Source organism: Notamacropus eugenii, chromosome 6 (genome assembly GCF_028372415.1).
Source record: "Notamacropus eugenii isolate mMacEug1 chromosome 6, mMacEug1.pri_v2, whole genome shotgun sequence".
NCBI lineage: Eukaryota > Metazoa > Chordata > Mammalia > Diprotodontia > Macropodidae > Notamacropus > Notamacropus eugenii.
The window spans coordinates 330,410,574-330,434,040 of NC_092877.1; the positions used below are offsets into that span (position 1 = coordinate 330,410,574).

The 23,467-nt window shown below is 38.3% G+C and overlaps 1 protein-coding gene across 2 annotated transcripts in view; it reads right to left on the minus strand.

Annotated features, from left to right (window-relative positions):
• Window positions 1-12,921: 12,921 nt before the first annotated feature.
• Window positions 12,922-23,467, minus strand: part of GK5 (glycerol kinase 5) — a 57,266-nt gene continuing 46,720 nt past the window's right edge. For both annotated transcript variants that reach the window (XM_072618186.1, XM_072618185.1), the window contains 5 exons: window positions 21,028-21,122; window positions 16,901-17,004; window positions 15,589-15,648; window positions 14,190-14,323; window positions 12,922-13,472 (listed from right to left, as the gene is read on the minus strand). In XM_072618186.1, the coding sequence (XP_072474287.1) occupies window positions 13,324-13,472; window positions 14,190-14,323; window positions 15,589-15,648; window positions 16,901-17,004; window positions 21,028-21,122 (542 nt within the window). In that variant the 3' untranslated portion in view covers window positions 12,922-13,323. The remainder of the gene's footprint in view (window positions 13,473-14,189; window positions 14,324-15,588; window positions 15,649-16,900; window positions 17,005-21,027; window positions 21,123-23,467) is intronic.

Below are 23,467 nucleotides of genomic sequence, written 5' to 3' on the forward strand. Positions count from 1 at the left end.
GGGCAGGGGGGCGGGGCCGAACGTCCCGCCCGAGCCCAAGCCACGAGGTGACAGCGGGAGGGGGAGGAGCCCGTGGCAGGGGTGGGGAGGGGTGGGGAAGGAGGGAAAAAGCGCTCTGGGGGTGGGGCTTGCATCAAACCCCGCCCATGGGGAGTGGCCGAAAGGAGCGTGGCCTGTGGCTAGCCCGGCCTCCAGATTTTCTGCAGGAAATTCCAGCCCCTTCCAAGGAAAGGGCCGGAGGCGCAACAGATGGCTCCGGGCCTGGAGTCGGAAAGACTAGTTCAAATCCCGCACATGTAACCCTTGAGTGCTTGCAAAGTGCCTTACAAATAACATCTCCTGTGATCCTCGCAGCCATCCAGGGAAGGATGCTCTTATTATGAATTATTATTCCTATTGACAGATGGAGAAACTGAGGCAGGCTTGGACATCCTGAGGCCGGGGTCTATCCTCTGCTGAAACCCCCAGCGGCCAGAAAGCACGTGTTGAAAGTCTGCTTACGTGCTAAGTGCTGGGGATGCACAGAAAGGTGGAAACCATGGTCCTGCCCTCAGTGAGCTCACTTTCTGATGGCAGGGTGAGTCCGCAAGGAATTATACATCCAAGACCTAGTTCTTCCTTCCCACCAAACTTCCCTATCTGAGCAGGTAAAACTTTCATTCCCAAAGAGGACCATGACATCAGGAAGATGTTGCCATGACTTGTAAGTGAATTGGATTTAAGAGATAGATCAGAATAGGCTAGAGATGGCCCAGCATACAATAGGAGACCTCCACCTTTCTTAACTTCTCTCAAATCATACCAATCCATTCACACCCCTGGGAGCCTGGAATGAGGCACCTACATAAAACCAATCCAAATAAGGAACCCCAGAGACAGGATTCAATTGTTGTTGAAAGGAAGTAAGTAAATCAGACTGGGTGAAGCAGTGATGAATGGACTTTGGATTTTTCCTCATACCAAGAAAGGGCATGAGGACAACATCAGGAGTAACTGAATCAGATTTTTAAGACCTCAGAAGCCAGGCAGACCAAGTTCCCACCGATGAATTCCCTCTATATAACAGTCCCCATGGGAGGTCCTTTAGTCCCCAGGAATGGATAACTCAGACACTGCAAGAGACTGGCCATTCCATTTTCATCAGCTCTAAGCATAACAAACGTGTTCCTTCTGTTGAGCTGAAATCAACCTCTCTGTAAATTCCTAGGTCTACCCTCCAGGGCAAGTTAATTCCTGGTTCTCAACCTTTCAGATGTTAGAAAACTGATCACATCTATCATATTTTCTTTTCTTCAGATTAAACACCACCTTCAAACAAACCTTCAGTCTGTTCTTTGTTTTTGTTTTAGTAAGATTTGCTTTTGAGTTTTTTGAGTTTGCCTCACTATCCTGGTTACCCTCTCGACTCTAGTTTATCAATATGTCTCTTAAAACATAGGTCTCAGAGCTAAGCATTCTTTCAGAAGAGAAATAAACAGGTAAAGTCAAGGGAGTTGAAAGCTAAATAATGGCAAATTAATGTCACCTTGAATAATTTTTAAATACACAAATCCTAAAGCAATCATTGCTTCATTAACAAAAACTAGAACATTTATAAGCCAATTCAATACAAGTATTTTTAATGTCCCTATGTGAAAGACACTATGCAAAATGATGGAGATGCAGAATATATACCCCTGGACCTCCACCCCACCTCCAGGACACACACTCTACTGAGAGAGTACTGTTGTTTCCTCTACTGGGAGAATACAACATGTACACAAGTAATTCAAGGAGGAAGAGACCCCTAATCACTGGATGAGGATAGGCTCACTTCACAGAGAAGATGGCAAGAAAATAAGGCTTCTGAGGGGTATGGATAAGGAGTGAACTGCAAATATGAGTGGCGGCTTGTGTGGATACATGAAGGCAGATGATAGAATGTTGCATCTGAAGAGCAGCTAATAGGCTAGTTCAGCTGGATCCTATATTACATAAAACAAGAAGGAGAATAATGTGAAATGAGGCTGTAGGACTGGAACCAAATTGTTGAGAACCTCAAATGCCAGGCAGAGGAGTTTGCATTCTGTACCAAAGGTCATAGGGAGCTACTGAAAGGTTTTGAGCAAAGGAATGACATGGCCATACTGGTACCTTTGGAAGATTATTTTGGAATCCTTGTGGAGAGTGGATTGAAGATGGGAGACTGGAAGTACAGAAACTAATTAGGAGGCTAACAATTTAACAATTGTGTAGGTGAAGTATGACAAAAGTTTGAACAAGACTATTGATACTTTGGAGAAAAAAAGAATAGAAGAGATATGGAAGTCAGATCCACAGGATTTGATGAGGATTTAGAAATGAGGGCTGATAACTGAGATTATAACCCAGATAATTGGGAGTCCAATGGTGTCTTCAAATGAAAAGGGGAAATGAGTGTGGGAGAAGAGAAGGCAGGCTTAGAGAAGATAATGATTACTGTTTAAGATTGTGCCTCAATTTCATTCAAAATCTGCTAAAGCCAATATTCTTTTGAGCAAAATAACTTGTAAAAAAAACTAACTTAAATATCTTTCATATAACTTACTCAGACACAATGTAAAATAAAAGGAACAGTGGAATGTAACAAAATTTCCATCTACTGTGTATCAGTGATGTGATCTGCCTATGAATTTCCATGACCTAAGCAGAGTAAACCATAAAAACCTGTAGTTGCTAGTTCCACAGAAAGTCAGTTCCTTCCAGGATAAAGGACAACTTACTAATGTAGTTTTTAAAAAAAAGACCCTGAAAACCTTTCAGGAAAAAGTAACTTGTGGAAGTTTTTCTGGGGGGAGGGGAAAGGAAAATTAATATAACATTTAAAAATTCCTAAATAGGTACCTAGTGCCAATTTTGGTCCAGTGATGGTAAAATTAGCTTCACAATTAATGAAAAAGGATTTTTTCCCTTTTGCCTTAATAGCCATTGCTCTCTTTTCCTCCTCATTGCTTTAATCAGTAATTATATAATGGGACAAGAAAAGAGAGATTTTTTTATGTCATTATCATCACTCAGATTTACACAGTACAATATGGCTTACTTATTACATTCTTCACAACCTGTTGAGGCAAGTGGTACAAATATTTTCATTTGCAGATGAGGAATGAGGCTGAGAGGAAATGATTTACTCAAATTCACATGGCCACTAATAAAAATTTATGCTTTCTCAGACCAAAATCCGTACTTTGTCCATTCCACCATGATTCTAGAGATGAGAACTTCAGTGTTTATTTTATATTATCCATGCCTAACCAAATCTACTTAAAATTAATCAGATAGGTATCAATAATGTTATTGTTGTTATTCAGTCATTTTCAGTTGTATCCAACTCTCTGTGACCCCATTTGGAGTTTTTCTTGGCAAAGATACTGGAGTGGTTTGCCATTTCCTTCCCCAGCTCATTTCACAAATGAAGAAACTAAGACAAATAGGGTGAAGTGACTTGCCCAGGGTCACATAGCCACATGTCTGAGGCCAGATTTGAACTCAGGAAGATGAATCAGCCTGACTCCAGGCCTGATGCTCTATGAATCATGGTACCATCTAGCTACATCAATAATGCCTACACTTCATAAAGTGTACTACCTATAAAGTATAAAATATACTTTAATAATATATGCTTAATAAAGTATACATGTATACTAATATATTCTACTAGTCAGCTCATATGTGTCCTGGCCCAGGGCTTTTTTATGAGAACAAAAATGTTTCTTCACTTCCTTTTTGTTTTCTAAGTCCCAGACCCACATTACCAACTAATTACTGGACATTTCAAACAGTGTATTCCATGGACATCTCAAACTTAACATATTGCAAGCAGAATTCTGCTGGGATTCCCCTCCACAGTTCACTAACTCTCACCATCATTGATGGATGACTAAATCAGCACTATCTACATGAAATGTTTCCTGATCCCCACAGGTGCTCAGGCACTCCCTCACAAAACTACCTTATACTTCAAGTATTCAGTGTGTTATGTATATGCTTAGAAACCACCATGTTATGTATTTATTTAGAAACAGCCATGTCATCTCTCTCATTAGAATTCAAGTGCTTTCAGAGTAGGAAAAGTTCAAGTGTGCCTTTCTATTCCCAGCTCTTAGCACAGTGCCTGGTGCACAATATATATTGCCCTACATGTAGGTCCTTTTCCCTTTTATTTTTTAACTCTTTTTGGATACAGACCCAGTTGTGGCACTGCTAAGTCAAAAGGTATGCATGGTTTTATAGCCCTTTGGGCATAGTTCCAAATTGCTCTCCAGAATGGTTGAATCCACTCACAACTCCACCAAGGGTGCATTAATGTGTCATTTTTTCCTCCAGATCCCCTCCAAAATTTGTCCTTCTCCTTTACTTTCCTATTAGCCAGTCTAATAGGTATGAGGTAGTACTTCAGAATTGTTTCAATTTGCATTCCTCCAATCAATAGAAATTTAGAGCACCTTCTCATAATAGCTCTGATTACTTCATCTGAAAATTGTTCATATCTCTTGATCATTTATCGATTGGAGAATAGCTCCTATTTTTATAAATTAGATTCAGTTCTTTATATATTTGAGAAATGAGGCCTTTATCAGAGAAACTTCAAAATTTTTTCACAGTTATTTTTTCACAGTTATGATTGCTAAATGTATTTCCCTCCATCCTAGTTCCTCTGTTGCTCTGGTCTTTTTATCAAGAAGGCTTGAAAGTCCTCTATTTCAGTGAGTAGCTATTTTTTTCCCCTGAAGGATCATACTCAGTTTTGCTGGTGGTTGATTCTTGGTTGTAATACTAACTCCTTTGCCTCTGTAATATCATATTCCAAACCCTCTAATGCTTTAATGTAGAAGCTGGTAAATCTTGTGTTATTTTGACTGTGGCTCCACGACATTTGAACTGTTTCTTTTCTGACTGAATTTGACTATAATATTCCTGGGAGTTTTCATTTTGGGATCTCTTTCAGGAGGTGATTGGTGGATTCTTTCAATTTCTATTTTACCTGCTGGTTCTAGAATGTCAGGGCAGTTTTCCTTGATAAATTTTTGAAAAATGATGTCTAGACTCTTTTTTTGATCATGGCTTTTAGGTAATCCAATAATTTTAAAACTATGTCTCCTGGATCTATTTCCAGGTCAATTGTTTTTCCAATGAGATATTTTACATTGTCTTCTATTTTTTCATTCTTTTGGTTTTGTTTTATTGCTTCCTCATTTCCCATAAAGTAATTAGCTTCTGTTACCTCAATTCTACTTTTTAAGGAGTTTTTTTTTCGTCAGTGAATTTTTGTGCCTCTTTTTCCATTTGGTCAATTCTGCTTTTTAAGGCATTCTTCTCATTGGCCTTTTGTGCCTCTTTTACCAACCTTTGACCGACTCTGTTTTATAAGGTATTATTTTCTGCAATATTTTTTGTCTTTTTTTACCAAGCTGTTGGCTCTTTTCTTCATGATTTTCTTGCATCACTCTCATTTCTCAATTTTTCTTCTACCTCTCTTACTTGATTTTCAAAATCCTTTTTGAGTTTTTCCATGGCCTGAGACCAATTTATATTTTTCTTGGAGCTTTAGATATTGGAGATTTGACTTTGTTATCTTTTGAGTGTGTGTATGTTTTGATCTTCCTTGTCACCATAGTAACATTCTAAGGTCAGAATTTTTTGGGGGTGTTGTTGGCGCATTGCTATGATTGCTAAATTGCTATGTGTATTCATTGTGGCATCAGCATTTGGTGGGAAAGAAATCAAGCCTTGAATATAAAGCTTAGAGTCCCCCTTTTCCTGTTAAAGAAATAGTGCTCAGAAATTTTGCTTGAACTTGAAAACCATATCCTCTAGATTAATAATGTTAAAGGGAATACATATGTGTGTATACATATATATATACACACATATGTATGTGTGTATGTATATATATATATGTATATGTATATGTATATATAAAATTCTAGCTTTGAATCCCCGCTCTCTGAGGAGAGCAGAACAGTTAAGCTTCTGGCTTCAATCTCTTGCTTCTCCTTCTGGTAGGAAATCAATTTTTCCTTGGAGAGGGATTGTGGAAGAACAGGCTAGAGATTTCCATTCTACCTCCCTTAAAGCCACACTATGATACCCCCTTGTTGTTTGTAGGGGATAGCCTTTGCTATACTACATATAGCTTATTTGTATTCAGTTGCTTGGTTTTTTTTCTGTTAGAGTTTGGACTCAAGAGCAGGCACAGACTTTTACCATTTTTTAATTTTTATTTATTGATTTATGGGTATCCCTAGCACTTAGCACTGTGTCTGGCACATAACAGCCACTTAACAAATGTTTATTGGCTCATTGACTGATTAGACCAGCCAACAGGGAAAGAGTTGTTCACAGAGAGGGAAGACTGGAAAGAAAGAACCTGCTTGGCATTGATTAGGCTGTAGGAAGTGGAGGAGCACATAAAATAGTCAAACAGCAGCCCTTGCAAAGAAAGCACTTGCAAATGTTCCAAGGGGGCTGGAATACTGGATCAGTTATAATCATTCTATGACTCTTTATTGCCCGTCATTCTCTTTTATCTGTGAGAATAAAATTATGCACTCCATCTTTGATATATGTTTGTCCTTTGGGTATCTTTTTTACTTTTCTCTTCCTTGCTGGGGAGGACCCTCTTAGCATAGAACCTAAAACAGAATTGTTCCTCAGGAAACTGAGGTGAGGGTGGAATTGGAGGCTTAGGGGGGCATTTCCCCTATTGAGGAGACATACCACCTCAGAGCGATATCCTCAAACCTTGAGGACTGGCAAAGGTTACCAGTCCCTGTGGCTTCAGCTTAGCTAACTCTTGTCCTTCACCTAGGTCCTTTGCGCTTACGAGGACCCATCAAAAAGATATTCCACTTGGTACTTGCCTCATTGGGTGACCCAGGTTTTAGGATCTACCGGAGAGAAGATAGCATTTTTAGACTTCAGTTATTCTATTTTCTGGTTTGTTTCCTTCCAATCAGATCAAGTTGGTTTCTTTGTATATTTTTTGCTTGTTTATATATTTCTGTACCAATATCTGTCTTATGAAGAAAGAAAATTGCAGCTGAGAAGTATGGATTTTGCATCCCTAAATACCGGTGCCTAGTTTATAATGCTTATTTTTTTTTCTTTTAAACAGAACCAAACTGTTTGCCTTACTATAAGATCTTCATGTCCATAGGATAAAGTTTGCTTCCTGGCCTTAAAATCCCAAGTAATCAACCCCCAAAGCTTAATCTCATTTGAGAGTCTACCACATATTCAGGGATTACCTGACTCTTGTTTCCTTCATTCTGAACTGAGCCCAGTTGTAGTATTATTAAGTGAATTTGGAATTTGGATTGTTTTTGTAGTGGAAGGGATCCATTGAGGAAATTTGGTGTGCCTTTTGGCATAGGAACCCAGAGAAAATTTTCCCCAGACCATAAAAGGGAAAATATTTGGGAGCAATTTCTCTCCACTTGTGTAGGTTTTAACAAAATGTATGCCACAGTGAATGTGGCACTAGGAAAGCAAGTAAAAGGACGGATAATACTTAGGTCTTCCTAGGGCTGAAAAAATAGCTTTCAATAGAATGGGGACCTATACAGTGAATTCAAAACACACCTCAGCAGAGCTGCGGAGATCAAATTTTTAATAGGGGTGGGGTGGGATGGGGGAGAAAGAACGTACTGGGGCTCAAATAGAACATGAACATTTTGTCTATCTGCCAGCAATTCAAGATGTGGATCTTTGGGGAGCCAGTTTCTGGCCATGCGTGATGGATTGTGTCATGATGAAAACACTCATGGCTAGCTAAGGAGCTCCAAGGACTAATGTGACTTAGTAGACTGACCTGGCACTATGTGCAAACAAAATAATCCAAGTGTAGGTTGTTTCTTGACCTCTTCCGCAGTAGGGAGCAAGACAAGAACCAGTGTGGACTGCTCACTGGGGAAACTCCTCCCCCACCTGACCACCACGCATCTGTGAATGCACGCAGTCTTGTTTCTTTTGTGCTTATTTTTATCCCAACAATGGAAAATACAAGTGATGAATGAGAACTGGAGATCCATCAAAGCCACCCGAGGTCCCAGTAACTAAAGTCCTAGAGCCAGTGACAGCAGGAGCCAAGCCCAGAAAGGACCTCACACAGCAGCAGATTGACCTGACAGTCAAGCCGTCTTGTCTTATAAGGCATCTCATTCTTTATGTCTCAGATGGAAAAAGTGTGAGACTAGAGTTCAAGATCCTATTCCCAGGCTCCTCCTTTCCATGCTAAAAAGACTCCTCCCCACAAACCATGGAGATACAGCTCATGTCATACATTAGCAAACAGATCAACTCTTCACGCTGCAACTTCTTAATAATTTTTATTTTTTTTCTTAAGTACAATCTTTGGAGATGATGATTTAAAAAGAACTAAGCTGGTACCATCATTATTATTTGTAAAATGTCATCCAGTTATTTGTTTTTCTAAATATTTAAAAATACAGTACATTCATTTTCCCAGAAATGATATTCATATTTTTTCACAATGAACCTTCTTCTCTAGGAAGTTCCCTTATGCAAGGATGTAGAATATAGATGAAGGCTGAACAGGTCTGAAAGCGGTTATCTAGTGATTAGCCTGTGACTGCCTCTTATCAGAGTTAGTCTTTTCTGGGCTCAGTTAATAATACAGTTCTTGCTAAGTTTTCCATCATACCTCCCAGTCCATTTAGTCATTTTCACAGTTCTCCTTTTAAGATCATGGATAACTGGGAGTAGCTTGATGAGGCCGAAGTTTCACAGTTTAGGAAGGATCTCAAAAAGTGAATGAACCTAGAGAGTGGGAAGATAGGACCTAGACAAGGCATCTTTTTGCCTGAGCTCATGTTCCCCAGAGTTTTAGCCTTAACTCTAACAATTATAAAATCAACTTATCACAAAATAAGTACTATGAGCCACAGGGAAAGGATTTTTCTGGAATATAAAATGCTTACTTGACTTTCTTACCCCTAAGCTAGCCCTTAGGGAAATAGGAAGTGAATGAGAACCCATATGAAATCTAAGAAAAAATTTCCAGCAAGACACTTAGGCCTCCTAGAGATTTAATGTACAGATGTTAACGTACAGCTATGTATGAAGATCTTAATGACAATTTAGCATTAATGAGGCTGCTAAACTTTTGAAAGAAGAATGATAGAATGATATAGAACAGGCTCATATATCCCAACTGAAATCTATATTATACCACCTTGCATAAATATGAAATTTTCAAATAAATTTTCTACCAAATCACTTTGAATCATAGCAAGTCATATTATTCCAAAATAAAAGTTTTTAGAAATATTAAGACATCTGTGTAAAAAACTCTATTCAGTACTTAAAACATTTTTCAACAATGATATTGCTATATGGCTAATCACAGATCAATAGGACACTAGTGAATACAGAACAGTCTAGAGGCCCCTTTCCGCCTCTCCCTCATATCTGTCAGTATGCACTTGGAAGTTACCTATTGATATCCTAATCAGTTACATTATTTCAACCGCCTAATGGAATGACTACTTTAGAGTCACTAAATGGAAAAGGTAAAAATTACAAGAAACGACTGAGTACTTGAGTACGTCATTTCTCTCCCCCAAAGTCACAGGGTAAGCAGAGCTGCTAGACATAATTAAGGAGGGAAAGATTATGGCATAGGGAAACCTGAGGTTTTTTACTGAGTTTCCAATTTCTGTTCTTTGCAATTATGGTTCTTTCCCTGCTTCCAAGGGCACTTCTGCCACACTTGCTCATGACAGTGGGCTATGCTGATGTGCTGCCTGTACCCCTCAAAATGAGGGCAATTCTGGAGACCTCTTCTACAACCCTATGGGCAGATGGCTGGGATGGCTATGTGCCTGAGCTATTCCTGCGGTCCATTCTGGGCTCAAATTGGTACTGAAGGTTCAGGAATGGATCCTGGGGCTTTTCATTCTTTTTGAGAATGTCAATGAAAATTCCCAAACAGATTCAGAATCCACTGTTGTTCCTGACTGGTGGGGGAATTTGGACCCAGAGTAGACCCAGAGTTCCTCCACACAGTCTGAGATGTTTCAGAAATATTATATTTATATTTAGAAATCAATATAAGGTCTAAATACCTCAAGGTACCTCCTTTTTCCTCTTCATGATACCAAGAATACTGAAATTCTTGCTAGGATATGGATGGAGAGGTACCTTACCACTGCTACTTTTAATTAAATAAGACTGATATTGGGACATGTAGGGAACCTTTTCTTAAGAGCTCATTCCTGAAGCACAAGTATGTTTGACATTCCGAGGACTCCTTCATTTAGTATTCATCTGTAATAAATATAAAACTTGCGGAAAAACTGTTGCTTTTCCTTAGAAATATCCCACAAAACTATCTAAATATATGCCTGCATTTATATATACATATATTTACTAACATGAATTTAAAAAGATAAAATTTTGAATAAATCACTTTCTCTCATAAAAAGGAAATTTCCAGATAGGGTTTTAAAATAAAAAATGGGGATTCTAGATGCTTACGCTCTTAAGACTATTTACAACTGTTTCTCTCAATCTGATGTATTTACTGTAACAAACATCACTTGCTATCTGCTAGCAGTTTTACGTACAAAAAAGAGAAGGGAAACATAAATGTTAGAAGTCCAAAGTAGAGATGAAATTTCACTCCTTCAACCAACATTAGCTAAGCACCTACTATGTGCAAGGCACTGCGGGTGATACAGAGGAAAAGGTCATAATCCCTGCCCTCAAGGAGCTTACAATATAGGGGGTTGTATGGAGGACAAATAGAGAGGATTTATTAAAAGTGGTCTTTGCCCAGAGACAGGAAGGCATCTTTAAATCTTTAGATGAGTGTACATGAGATATTTCAAAAGTACAAATCCTAGCAAAGCAATGAGTCAGATAAATATATTTTGGTTCTGTCCTAACACTGCCAAGCATCTCCCAGATCTGCATCAAAACTGTGACCTTTCTACACAAGAGGAAAGTAACGACAATCGCTGATGGATCAGAATCTTCTTTACGTTAAAAGCAGGCCTGTTTTCCTTGAATGGCTAGGACCTTTCTTATTAACAATATCCCAAGGGATGATGGCCTGTGAGAAAGATGCAAGAACAAATGTGGTCACTTTTCTGATTTCAACAAAATCTGACCACCTGTCTAGCACACTGTCACTTCGAGACCCAAAAGAACGAACACAAGACTTGTTTCTAGTCTTGAATAGGAAAAAAAATAAGCATGATTACTTGGACAGGTCCTGAATTCCCATGAAATCCAATTATACATAATAAATAATGCATATTCTTTAATTTGTGGGAATACAGTAGGAGAGAGAGATAAACAGACAGAGAGGAATAGAAAAGATTGAAGTAAAATTAAAATTTTAGGCATTAGTGATACTGCAGTTCAAGACTTGGTGTGCAGACAACTAAAGCACACCCATCAAATGTCAAGTCTCTAAGAAAGGATAACAGTGGCTTCTCTGGGATCGATTCAGTTTTGTTTGGTCACAAACAGTTCAGATCCCACAGAAAGTTATCTTTGGTCTAAGACTACTAGAAACAAGAGAAAAAAGGAAGAAACAGAGAAGCCAGGGAGACTATTATACTGAACGATTTCTACATAAGAAGACCAAAGCTTCAGTAGACAGCCCAAGTGTTTGAGACAACAAAACTCTAACAAGACAAAAATCTAGAACTGACATTACAGCTTAATGTAATGGAACTTGAGGAGTAGGAATGATGCATGTTTTTCTATTTTGTTGTTAGAAATTTTTCTCCAAAGACATGAGTTGTCCATTTTTGGTGAAGATACAAAATTAAAATAACTTGGTACTTCCTTAAATTACATTACTACTTGACAGTTTCCCCTTCACATTGAAGTGCTATGGTTTGAAAGAAGAAACACACACAACTAGCAAAACAAACAAGCAAAAGTCAATATTAAAGGGGCAAGTCCTGGCGAAGGGGAAATGAAGGTGGTGATGATGATATTGACGAGGGCCAAACATCAGTCACAGGCACATAACATTCTACACTGTGAAAGCTAAAGTGGTGCTCAAATGATTGGGAGTGGGGGCAACCTAGGTTCTACCTCTACCCTCTTCTCTCCAAAACCTTTACCAAGCTGAGGATCAAAAAAAAAAAAGTTTTCTTTGTTCTTCTCCTAGAAGAAGATGGAACTGAGAAGGGTATCCAGGGCATCAGTCACTCAGCGGATTCATTCTTGCCATCCTCTGGCCAGACAGGTAGGTTACCAGAAGGCACACATGCAAGGATAAAATACTATAAGGAAATTTTGAGAGATCTAACCTAACTACCAGAACAGGTCAATAAAGTAGAGATGTCATCATCTTGATCTTATTAAGAACCATTTTGTTTTTTTCATACTGAACACCAACAACTCACAGATATTTTAGAACAAAATGTGTTAGGACATTAATGCAAGGCAACAAAATACTTGGTAAGATCACAGGGCAAGAGGAAGAAAACAGTAACAGTAAACTGTATGTTTTCAAAACTGAGATTGTGATCGATTCTGTGATGACAGCCAAAAGCTGTCACAACATTGTTTCCCTATTTACCTAAATCAGTTTAAGTGAGCAGGTAATATGATGGAAGGAGAGAAAGAAATTTTTGTTCCTTAGCAAACACTATTATTTTTATCAATCAAAAAACCAGTATTTTTTCAAATACTACAAATGTCCAATTGTGAAATATTTGTTAATAAATCTGCAAAGAAACAATGTTTCTGTATCACAGGAAAGCAAAAATTAAGGCAGTTAGAAAATGACAATGCACTAACCAATAAAGAAACTTAGTCTAAAAAGCAAATATTGATAAACAGCTGACATCTGGACAGAACACTGAACAACTGTAGCTTTAAATTTAAATAATCTTAATGTTGCTTTAGCATTGCTACAATATTTTGGCAGTCATCTTTTTATTTAGTACATGGATTATAAATAAATCTAATGAATTCAAGGCAAAAAATGACATAATTTTTGAATGAAACATTGAATGACATTCACCAAAAATTGTTGGTAACAAATCACAATGTTCAGTTGTAACACTGATCTACAATATGTATATTTTTTTTAAAGATGAGGACCCAACGTAAGACAGAAGAACTTTGGAGCAGCCAAAGCACAACTGGACGTGGTGGACACACTCTCCTTGGAAAGCCACTATGAAACACAGAACCATGAAAGGTGTGTTGATGAGGTACTGTTGTCTTAGCAAGTTTAAGGATTGGGTAAAAATTATGATAAAAAGGTTTCCCCCCCAAAAAGCGGTAGAATGTTTTGTCTTCTCCCATCTGCTGTTACATCTTGCTGTACCAGTTCATGGAACGCTTTACGGCCTTGGCCCAATTTTCCATAGTAGGTTCATATTCTTTGCATTTCCTCTGTGGCTCAAAAACTCTTTCACTTTCCCTCAGCCTCTGTAACTCCTCTTTGTCTGTCCAAAACCCTAGGAATAAGAAAATATAGTCTCAGATCTGATAGTAAATCCTGCCTGGAGCCATAAGATTGAACACAAAGACTAGAACAGGTGAGAAGGTACCTCCTGGACAATTTTTATTACAAATTCAAGAGACTGTCAACATCAGAGCAGGGAAGTGCAGGTTTGTGTGGTGGAACATTTACTTGCATACTAACTTCAGAGTGGTCACTGCTTCCAATGACATCTATCATAAGCCCTCTAAGTTTTAGGAGACAGACTTGGTAAATTGTGACATTATTGGAGGGACAATGAGAGGACAAGCACATCAGAGCACTATTGGTGGAGTTGTGAACTGGTTCAGCTGTTCTGGAAAGCAATTACTTCTACCTCGAAAGTCTCTAAAACTGTGAATATCCTTTGACTCATCAATACTACTGCTGGCATATAAACCTAAGAGGTCAAAGACAGAGGAAAAAGGATATTTAGATAATTCCATAAACATAAACATATGTATATATCTAGGCAAATATATATGTATGTATACATACACATACTATATATGAGTGTGTGTGTATCTATCTGTCAAGGAGATGGGAAAGAAGTGCAGACCACAAGTGGTGACGACTTTAGTGATGGGTGAGCAGGAGCAAAATGTAAACCTCATCTAGCCCTCCAATTCTGTGCCGTATGACGATAAATCCTGCATGAGGAAACACTTTAGAAGAAAGAGCTAATCATACATACCAACTGCAAGACCAGCCAGAGAGGCAGCTCCTAAACAAGACATATCTATCTGGGCAGGTCTGTCTATCTTCTCATTAATCAGGTCAGAAGTCATCTGCATAACAAAACTATTTTTGCAGACCCCTCCATCTGCCCTACGAGAAGAACGATATACAAAAGATGTGTCAGTAATAAACCCATCACTTAGTGTTTCTTTAAATCAAAGCTATACCCCAAAGGAGTTCTGGCACTCTTGAATTTATCAAGATCATCTAAACCAGCAGCCTCAAAGCCACATACGGCCTTCCAGGTCCTTGGGTAAAGCCTTCTGACTGAGTCCAAACTTTGCAGAACAAGTCCTTTTATTAAGAGGATCATGAATTGTGGATTCAGTCAAAAGGCTGCATTTGAGGACCTAGAGGGCCATATGTGGCCTGATCTAAACCATTCCTCACTAAGGTCTTCCTCATTACAGCTTGAAAGGCCTCAGTCTCTTGAGGTGGTTCCTATGGAGTTGGAAAGGATGGGGTGGGAATAGAAGGTATAGAGGGAGGGGAAGTTGACATCACATGAATTGATTTTTCCAGTCACTCAACTAAGATATGGGAGGGGACCTAAATCTCTATTAGCAGAGGAAGTTGAAGAAATTCAAGGAATTGAAACAAAATTTTATTATGCTTTGCCTTGGAAGTACAGTTTTGGTAAAAAGAGATTACTAACATTTGGGGGAACATGGATGAGTCTTTTCCTCATGGGAATAATGACAGCCCTGCTCTAGACTTCCAGCTCTAAAGAGCAATACTCCATTTGTGATTTACTGAACAAGTCCCCTGCACCAACTTCCACCAGCTATCCCATTTAAGGTGGCTACTGAAGAAGGTGCAAGGATCAGCTCAGATAGGAAAGATGGTGAGGAGAAAAAAAAGAATTTTTTACTAGTTCAGAATTCAGACATGAAATCCCCTGATTTCAAATCTAACTATGGTCTATTTGGACATTCTGACAAAGGGCTTGAGGAACTGATGCTGTCCTTAGAGTGAGAGGCAAACAAACTGCTAATCATGCCAAGACCCTTAACGTACATTCCATTCAGAAGACATCTAAGGTTGTGTTTTCCTCTAGAATCCTAATGCCTACGGTCCAAGAGAAGTTAAATTTAGATCTTCTGAAACCTATTAGCACTTCCTCTAGCTCATGCTAAAGGGTTGTCTCTAGAAGATGTTGGCAATTATTTTCCCATTAATCCTAAGGAACAACATTTAAGAAGGTTTGTTCTTTGAGGAATTAGGTCAAAAAGAATTTTAAACTTTAGATGCTGAAATGTGTGAGATTAGGTAATTTAAGATGAATTCTTGTTCATTTCAGTTTTATAGTCTTAGTCAAGAGAGATTCTATCATGTTGAAAGTAAAGTCTACATACCGAATCGTGGTAACAGGAATGTCAATCTCCTTTTGCATCATCTCATACAATTGTTTATTTCTATTTAAAAAGAAGATAGTTATTTAGACAAAGTGCCAATCATGATTATAATATGCAGTTCCTTCAAAATGAAAAAAAAATGCACAGTTACATGCAGATGATACTCTTTCATAGGACAGGGATAGGGATGGGACCTGTGATACAGGGCACTCACTCCCAGGTAAAAAAACTTCCTCTCTCAATGCAGGCTGGCACCTTTTCTGCAACTGTATCTTAGAGAGTTGCCTAGAGAAGTGGTGCCAAACTCCAATAACAGGGCCACTAGACTATACGTTAGGAAATGTTTAACAAAATAACTAACAATATAATGGAGCATAGACGATGCTAATATGTAGTTTTCTTAGACAAAATGTGGCCACCAGGATCCTTATGTATGGTTTAGTGGTCTCTATTAGTTTTCTTCTGATGACAGTCAAAAATATAGAAACTGGACCTAGGATTTCACTAGTTTTAGGGAAATCCCTGGTGAGGCAACTCCCTCTACCAAGGCAAGTCAGAACCCTTTCCGCAGTCTTAGAGTTACCTGGAGCACTGAGACCTAGTGTCACACAGCCAGGATGGAGCAGAGGCCAGACTTGAAACTAGGTCTTCTTTGCCTGGAGGATGGCTCTCTGCCACACTACAGCACACCACCTACTGCTCAAATTCTTAACATTTAATATAAGACCATTGTCTCATATTATGGCAAAATAGTTATAAAAAAGCCCCCCCATAAAAAGTCTTTTGAAAATCTGAACTCTTAAAAATTAAATCATATTTTAAATACAGTATTCTTCATTAGAGTTTCAGTAGGGAAAAACTCTGCTATCCTCCACCAAAAGAAATGCCAACTTGGAACCTTCAGAGTCTCTTCTATAAATCATGGAATTGTAAAAAGCATTTGCAAATGCTCCAAGTTATGATTTCATTCATATTAATACTATCTATTAGTAACTGAAAATCAGAACACACACAGGACAAGATGTACATGCTAAGGGAACACTTCAATGGAAATCACCGAATCAACTTAAGGATGAAGTATTTGTTTGCTTTTCAGAACAGCAGCAGAGGGGGCAGGCCAGCACCCCCTCTGCAACATGCAGGCCTTGAAGCAGGGATCTCCAGACTGAGATAAGCCCCTTACACTCTAGGCCATGCTGTCTCTTTCAAAGAATAAGTACTCAGGGAATATACTGTTTGACTTCCAATTGAGAATTACAGAGATTTTCCAAAATGGAAAGTGTGGACTAAACAAGTTTTTTTTTTTTAATACCTGAAAGCTATTGACTCCAGTATGGCTCGTACAAGGTGATACTTATTGGTGGAAGACTTTAGACCCATAAAAGAGGCACATGCACAGGGGTCATTTAATGGAATCTACAAAGGAAAACCACACACATTATTAATTTATATATGTAAACATTTGGAAAAGATTTCAAAGAATACATGACAATAATACCCATGACAAAGAAGATACTATGAGAAGAAAAAAATGACAATTTGAATTATGACATAAGGCACTGAAAAGGTGAGTGATTTGTCCAAGGTGACACACTCAATATGTGACAGAGGCCCAGCTCCCTAATCAACCCACCACTCTGACTATCATGAAGTAAAATAATACTGTAAAACAAGGGATGGAATAAATCCTATCCATATAAAAGAACTAATTTCCTTTAGGGGAATAAAAATGCTCAAATATTTTCTTAGTAAGTTAGTTATTCTCTCTTCTAGTGAATTATATATGGGGCTCGAATGGCCCAGAATGAGTTTGTACCCAAAAGCTATGAGTAATTCACTTCTCTGGAATAATTTACTAGCCCATTTGGAGGAAGGAAGATACTAAATGTGTAAAACTTTCTAAGAGGTAAAATTCTTGGCTTTATGTTTCTCTTAGGTGTGAAAAATCATAGCTAACATAGATACTTAATGTTTTAACAATATTTAATATTTTATTTTCTCCAGTTATGTGTAAAAACAATTTTTAACATTCGTTTTTAAAACTTTGAATTCCAAATTCTCTCCCTTCCTCCCCCTCATTACGAAGGCAAGCAACTTCACAAAGGCTATACACGTGTAGTTATGCAAAACATAGCCGTAACAGTCGTGTTGTGAAAGAAAACACAGACAAAAAAAACCCCCAAGAAAAATAATGTAAAATAAGTATGCATCAGTCTGCATTCAGACACCATCAGTTCTTTCTCTGGGGATGGAGATCATTTTCCATCATAAGTCCTTCAGAGCCGTTTTGGATCACGGCATTGCTGACAATAGCTAAGTCATTCACAGCTGATCTGGATGCTTAATTTTTTTTAGAGGGGGGAAGGCAAGGCAATTGGGATTAAGTGACTTGCCCAAGGTCACATGGCTAATAAGTGTCAAGTGTCTGAGGCTGGTTTGAACTCAGGTGCTCCCAACTCCAGGGCCAGGGCTCTATTCACTGCACCACTTAGCTGCTTAATTTTTTTTTAAAAAGATGCACAGTAAGATTATTTCTCATGATCTCAGTGTAATCTTTCTCAGTTTGGTAAATTTGGAATGCAGGTTCTAAACGAGGAAGAATGAATGTTAGACTTGAAGTCAAGAAGGCACGGGTTCAAATCTGGTCTCAGACCCTTAGGGGCTGGGTGAGCACAAGGGAGGCACAGCTTCTCTGAGCCTCAGTTAATTCCTCAGTAAGACAAAGAGAATAGCCACAGAATCTCCCTCCCCAGGTTGTTGTAAGACTCCAGTGAAAGAATATGTGTGAATTAAAAAGGTTTTGCACAAACAAAGCCAATGCAACCAAGATTAGGAGGGAAGCAGAAAGCTGAGAAATAATTTTAACAGCCAGTGTCTCAGATAAAGACTTCATTTCTATAATATATAGAGAAGTGAGTCAAATTTATAAGAATACAAGTCATTCACCAATTGATATATGGTCAAAGAATACGAACAGGCAGTTTTCAGAGGAAGAATTAAAGCTGTCTACGGTCATATAAAAACGCTCTGAATCACTATTGATTAGAGAGGTGTAAATTAAAATAACTCTGAGGTACCACATCACATCTCAGATTGGCTAACATGACAAAACAGGAAAATGACAAATGTTGGAGAAGATGTGGGAAAATTGGGATACTAATGCATTGTTGGTGGAGTTGTGAACTGATCCAACAGTTCTGGAGAGCAATTTGGAACTATACCCAAAGGGCTATCAAACTGCATACCCTTTAATCCAGCAATATAGCTACTAGGTCTATATCCCAAAGAGATAATAAAAAAGGTAAAGGACCCACATGTACAAAACTATTTACAGCAGCTCTGTTTGTGGTTTCCAAGAACTGGAAATTGAGAGGATGCCCATCAGCTGGGGAATGGCTGAACAAGTTGCAGTATATGAATGTAATGGAATACTATTGTTCCATAAGAAATGATGAGCAGGCAGATTTCAGAAAAACCTGGAAAGACGTGAATGAACTGATGCTGAGTGAAGTGAGCAGAACCAGGAGAACATTGTACACAGTAACAGCAACTCGGAGTGATGACCAACTTTGATAGACTTAGCTCTTTTCAGCAATGCAACGATCTAAGACAATTCTAATACTAAAAATGGAAGATGCCATCCACATCTGAATGCGGATTGAAGCACACTGTTTTGTCTCTTTTTAAATTTTTTTCTTTCTTGTGAATTTTGTCTTTGGTTCTGATTCTTCTTTACAGTAGAACTAATATAGAAATAGGTTTAATATTACTGTACATGTATAGCTTATATCAGATTACATGCTGTTTTGGGGAGGAGAGATGGAGGTGGAAAAATTTAAAATTCAAAAATCTTACAAAAGTGAATGTTGAAAACTAAAAATAAATGAATGGAAAAATATATGTATGTATGTTATATAATATATGTATATGAAATAAGAAGAAAATAATATGTGTGAGTGGCTTGGTGAAATCTAGAGCCCCCTATGTGTGAGCTTTGATTCCCTTGGTTGGTAAAGCCAGGTCAAGTGATACATGGCCTAGGAAGTGAAGAGTCAGGAGATCTCAGTGCTTGTCCTTATTATACCACTTCCTACAGTCATTCAACCCTCCTGAGCATCAGCTTTCTACTCTTTAAAATGAGGGTAAGCACATTTGCCCTGTTGACTTCACAGAGTTCTCAGAAAACTATAAAATGATATATAAAAGTACTAAAAGGCAAATAGGCTCCTAAGATAATCAACGTAGTTCTAGAGTTCAAAGCAAAAACAAGTTTTTCTTATTTAAGATGGTCATTTTTTAAAAAAATCCTATTGATTTGAGTTATCATTTTAAGGAAGAAGAAAGCATATACTTCGTAAAGACATAGCTTGCCATTAATAAATAAATTTTCACTTATGTATCACTAAAGTTTATTATTTTTCTGAGTTCAACAAAATTGTTTTTCTAAACAGCTTTATTTAAAAGGATTACTGGCATGGTACTTGTACTTGGGACGTATTATTTGGACTCTTGAGCCTCTCAAGACCTTGATTACTATTTGTCAGCTTTTAAACACAGCTTGATTGGGTGTGATCATTTCCTGCATAAAAATAAAGCACATTGCTATAGGATACAGTCTTCTGCTTTGGGACTTCAGGAGGAGTCTAAAAGTGTCTAAAAGTGGAGGACCAAGGACACAATGACACTGTCAGAGAAGACAAAAAACAGGAGGCCTTGAAATGAAGTCATTATGCAGTTCACTGTGCCTTTCTCAACAAGAGTATGAGATATAGGGAGCTAACTACTTCTTACATCTCCTGGATGAAATCTAACCACTTTTTTGAAATTTTAATGAAATAAGTATTCTTCACTTTTTCCCTTAAGTTGGATGAAATTTAGCAGCTGATATACTTCACTCTAAAAAGGACATACTCTTTTCAGAGGGGAGTGAAATGATTCCAACACACAGTTTATAAATCTTGCCTGCAGGGATCCTCAGGTGTGGTTTGAGGGTGTGATCCACTGGGTTAGAGCACTGGGAAGATCCTTCAAGGGTACACTGTATTTTCCCTAAGGTAAGGAAATGGATACCTTTGGCAAACCAATCCTAGGCCAAAGGTTGAAAAGAAAAAAGTTCTGTTTTAGTCCATTGCTAAATCTTGGATTTGAATTGGTTATGCTTTAAGTTAAACCCTTCCCAACTCTGAAAAGTCTGTTCAGTATTAGGACAGCACTTGAGACCAATAAGGCCCATCTGAAAGGATTTCTATTTAATCCTAGGGAGTTTCTTGAGGACTAGGGTATGGCTTCTCAGCTTTAGAATCCAGTATTAGCTCAAATGACCCTATTTTCCCATGGTGTACTGCACATTGTCCTCTGGTCCAAGTCAAGAGAATCTAGAGATAGGCTGGTAGGTGAGTATGGACAAAGTTGTCACTGGTTGAATTTTTTTCCATTTACCTGCAATCCACTGAAAGATGGAACAAAACAAACTCCTTCAGAATCTGGCAAGCTTTTAGCCATTTTTTCAGTCTCTTCAGCATCTGTGAAAAGATCTGCAAAATATTTTGGGTTACAGAGAAGAAGAAAAACAAATGAACAGATAATTATATAGAACAACCCTAAGATTTATCAGCACCAGAACATATGGGATGACCATATAGTAACATGACTGCTCAAGACCTGTAGTAGACATCTCCAGGCATTGCTCTGAGTACATTTTGCCTCTAATGTTGAGGGGACTTAATTCTAACATTGATGGTGTTTTAATCCAGTTAAATTCAAGAATTATGCACAATGCCCTAGGTATACAAAGACAGAATGAAAAGTAATCTTTGGCCTAAAAGGGCTTGCATTCTATTGCTTGATATAGATGGATCTGGGACAGGCTTTTAAGTTTAATCTGCATTTTGTCCATCACTTACTTAAGCCTAAACAATCAACAAACCAATAAATCAAACTGATTTATAGCATTTGCCAACTTCTGTAGTATAAATGCTCAGAAATGAAAATTGTACCATTTGGCTCTCAAGAGCCCTGTATAAGCTGGCTGTAGCACATCCCTGGATACCAGGATACAAATAAATAAATTTTCAAATGAAATGGTGATTTTATTAATGTGACTTTTCCTTCCAACAGTGCAGATCTCAACCTATGAGTTGACTCATAGGTCAACTATGACTGCTTATCACATGATAATTTTTTCACTCACAAAACAATTTTTTTAGAAGTAAAAAGATGATTAAATAGAGCTAATTTGAAGAGGAAGAGAGTGAATCCTGGTGTCCCTGCTGAAGCCTTCTCCCCTCTCCAATCCATCCTCCCCACAGCTGCCAAAGGGAACATCCAAAAGCTCAGGTCTCACCATGCCCCCCCCCCTTCTGCATAACTGCAGTGGCCCTCAGGCCTCTCCTATTCGGCATTTAAAGCTTTTCACGAACTGACTCACTTTCCAGCCTTATTCTCTCCTGTTCTCTCCTTCATACAGCCATTCTATGGTTCAGCCAGAGTAGTCGTTTTGTCCATCACACAGTGTCCTGTCTCTGTTCCATTGTAGAGTGGTTCCCCCTTACCCAGAATGCACTCCCTCCTCACCTCTGCCTCACAGAATCCTCTGTTTGCCCTGAAACTCAATTCAAACATCACTTTCTATACAAAGCCATTTCTGATCACTCAGATACTATTTAATTTTTAAAAGAACTAGAGAGCCCTTGAAGTCCCTTTTATTTGGAGAGTCTGGGATTCTGATTCTAAAGTCCCTGTTGGACCTGGATACTAGAAAGGACATATCTAGTGCTCTAGTGACCCAGAGAGGTGTTTAAGCTTGGAGTATAAGCTTATCCTATCAGCACGGATCTGACAGAAAAAAATAAAAAAAAGATTTTAAATGCATAGAACAGAAGGAAGCACGTATAATCAGGGCAGTTTAGAAAGTTACGGGTAGAATGTGTTATATACTTTTTAAAACAACAAGCAACATAAATGAAGATTCATGGTTTCATATAGAAACTTCTTTTATATTCTCTGGGGTGAACTGGTAGGCTTTTTTTGGTATTTAAGCTCTGGATTAAGGGGAGGAAGAAGTGAGGAGACATAGGAAGGTGAGAAAATATGTTTTTGTTAAATTTTAGAAATTAAATGAAAACAATGTAAGTAGCTAGTTAAATTTTTAAAAATGATGAACTGATCTATTGCTAATTCATGTCTGGATTTCACCTAAGGATTTATCTGGGCTTTAAAAGGCATAACAGAAATATAGGATGAGAGAGTGACACACAGCCCCAGACTGGATTCCTGGGAAGGGAAATATGCACTTCTACAAATGAACCACATGGCCCCAGGGAGCCAGTAGATGAAAGCAGCAAGAGATTTATGGGCCAAGATGGAAGCTATGGACAAATTAGCTAGCAGTAATGGAGTGTTAATGGTGGAACAGTCAGGAGCCTTCCTGGACCAGGTCTCCTCCATTTAGGGAACAGAATTCTATCCAATCCTAGCACTAAACACTGACTGTGAACCATGGATATATAAGAGAAGCAGGAGCTAGGAATGGACTTCTGCTGCAGCTGAGGGAAGAGCATATTGGGTCCCCCTATTGATTGATATGTGAGGCACATGGACTGGTCAGGTCCTAAAGGAAGGAAAGATAAAGGCAGGATCCAGAAGGTGACTCCTGAGGAACCCTGGAAGTAATTTTCTCATTTCACAGGGAGAACCCAAGACTACATGGGTGTCAGGAGGAAATGGGACTCTTTTGTGTAGGTGAAATCTCTGACTCTTTAGTTATCCCAAGAGTTTTTTCCTTTTTGGAGGAACAATGTTTAAGGTAGTACTACATATGTCTAGAGGACTGCATATGTCTCTGGAGAGGAAGGACTAATGAGAATAAGAAAGAATTATC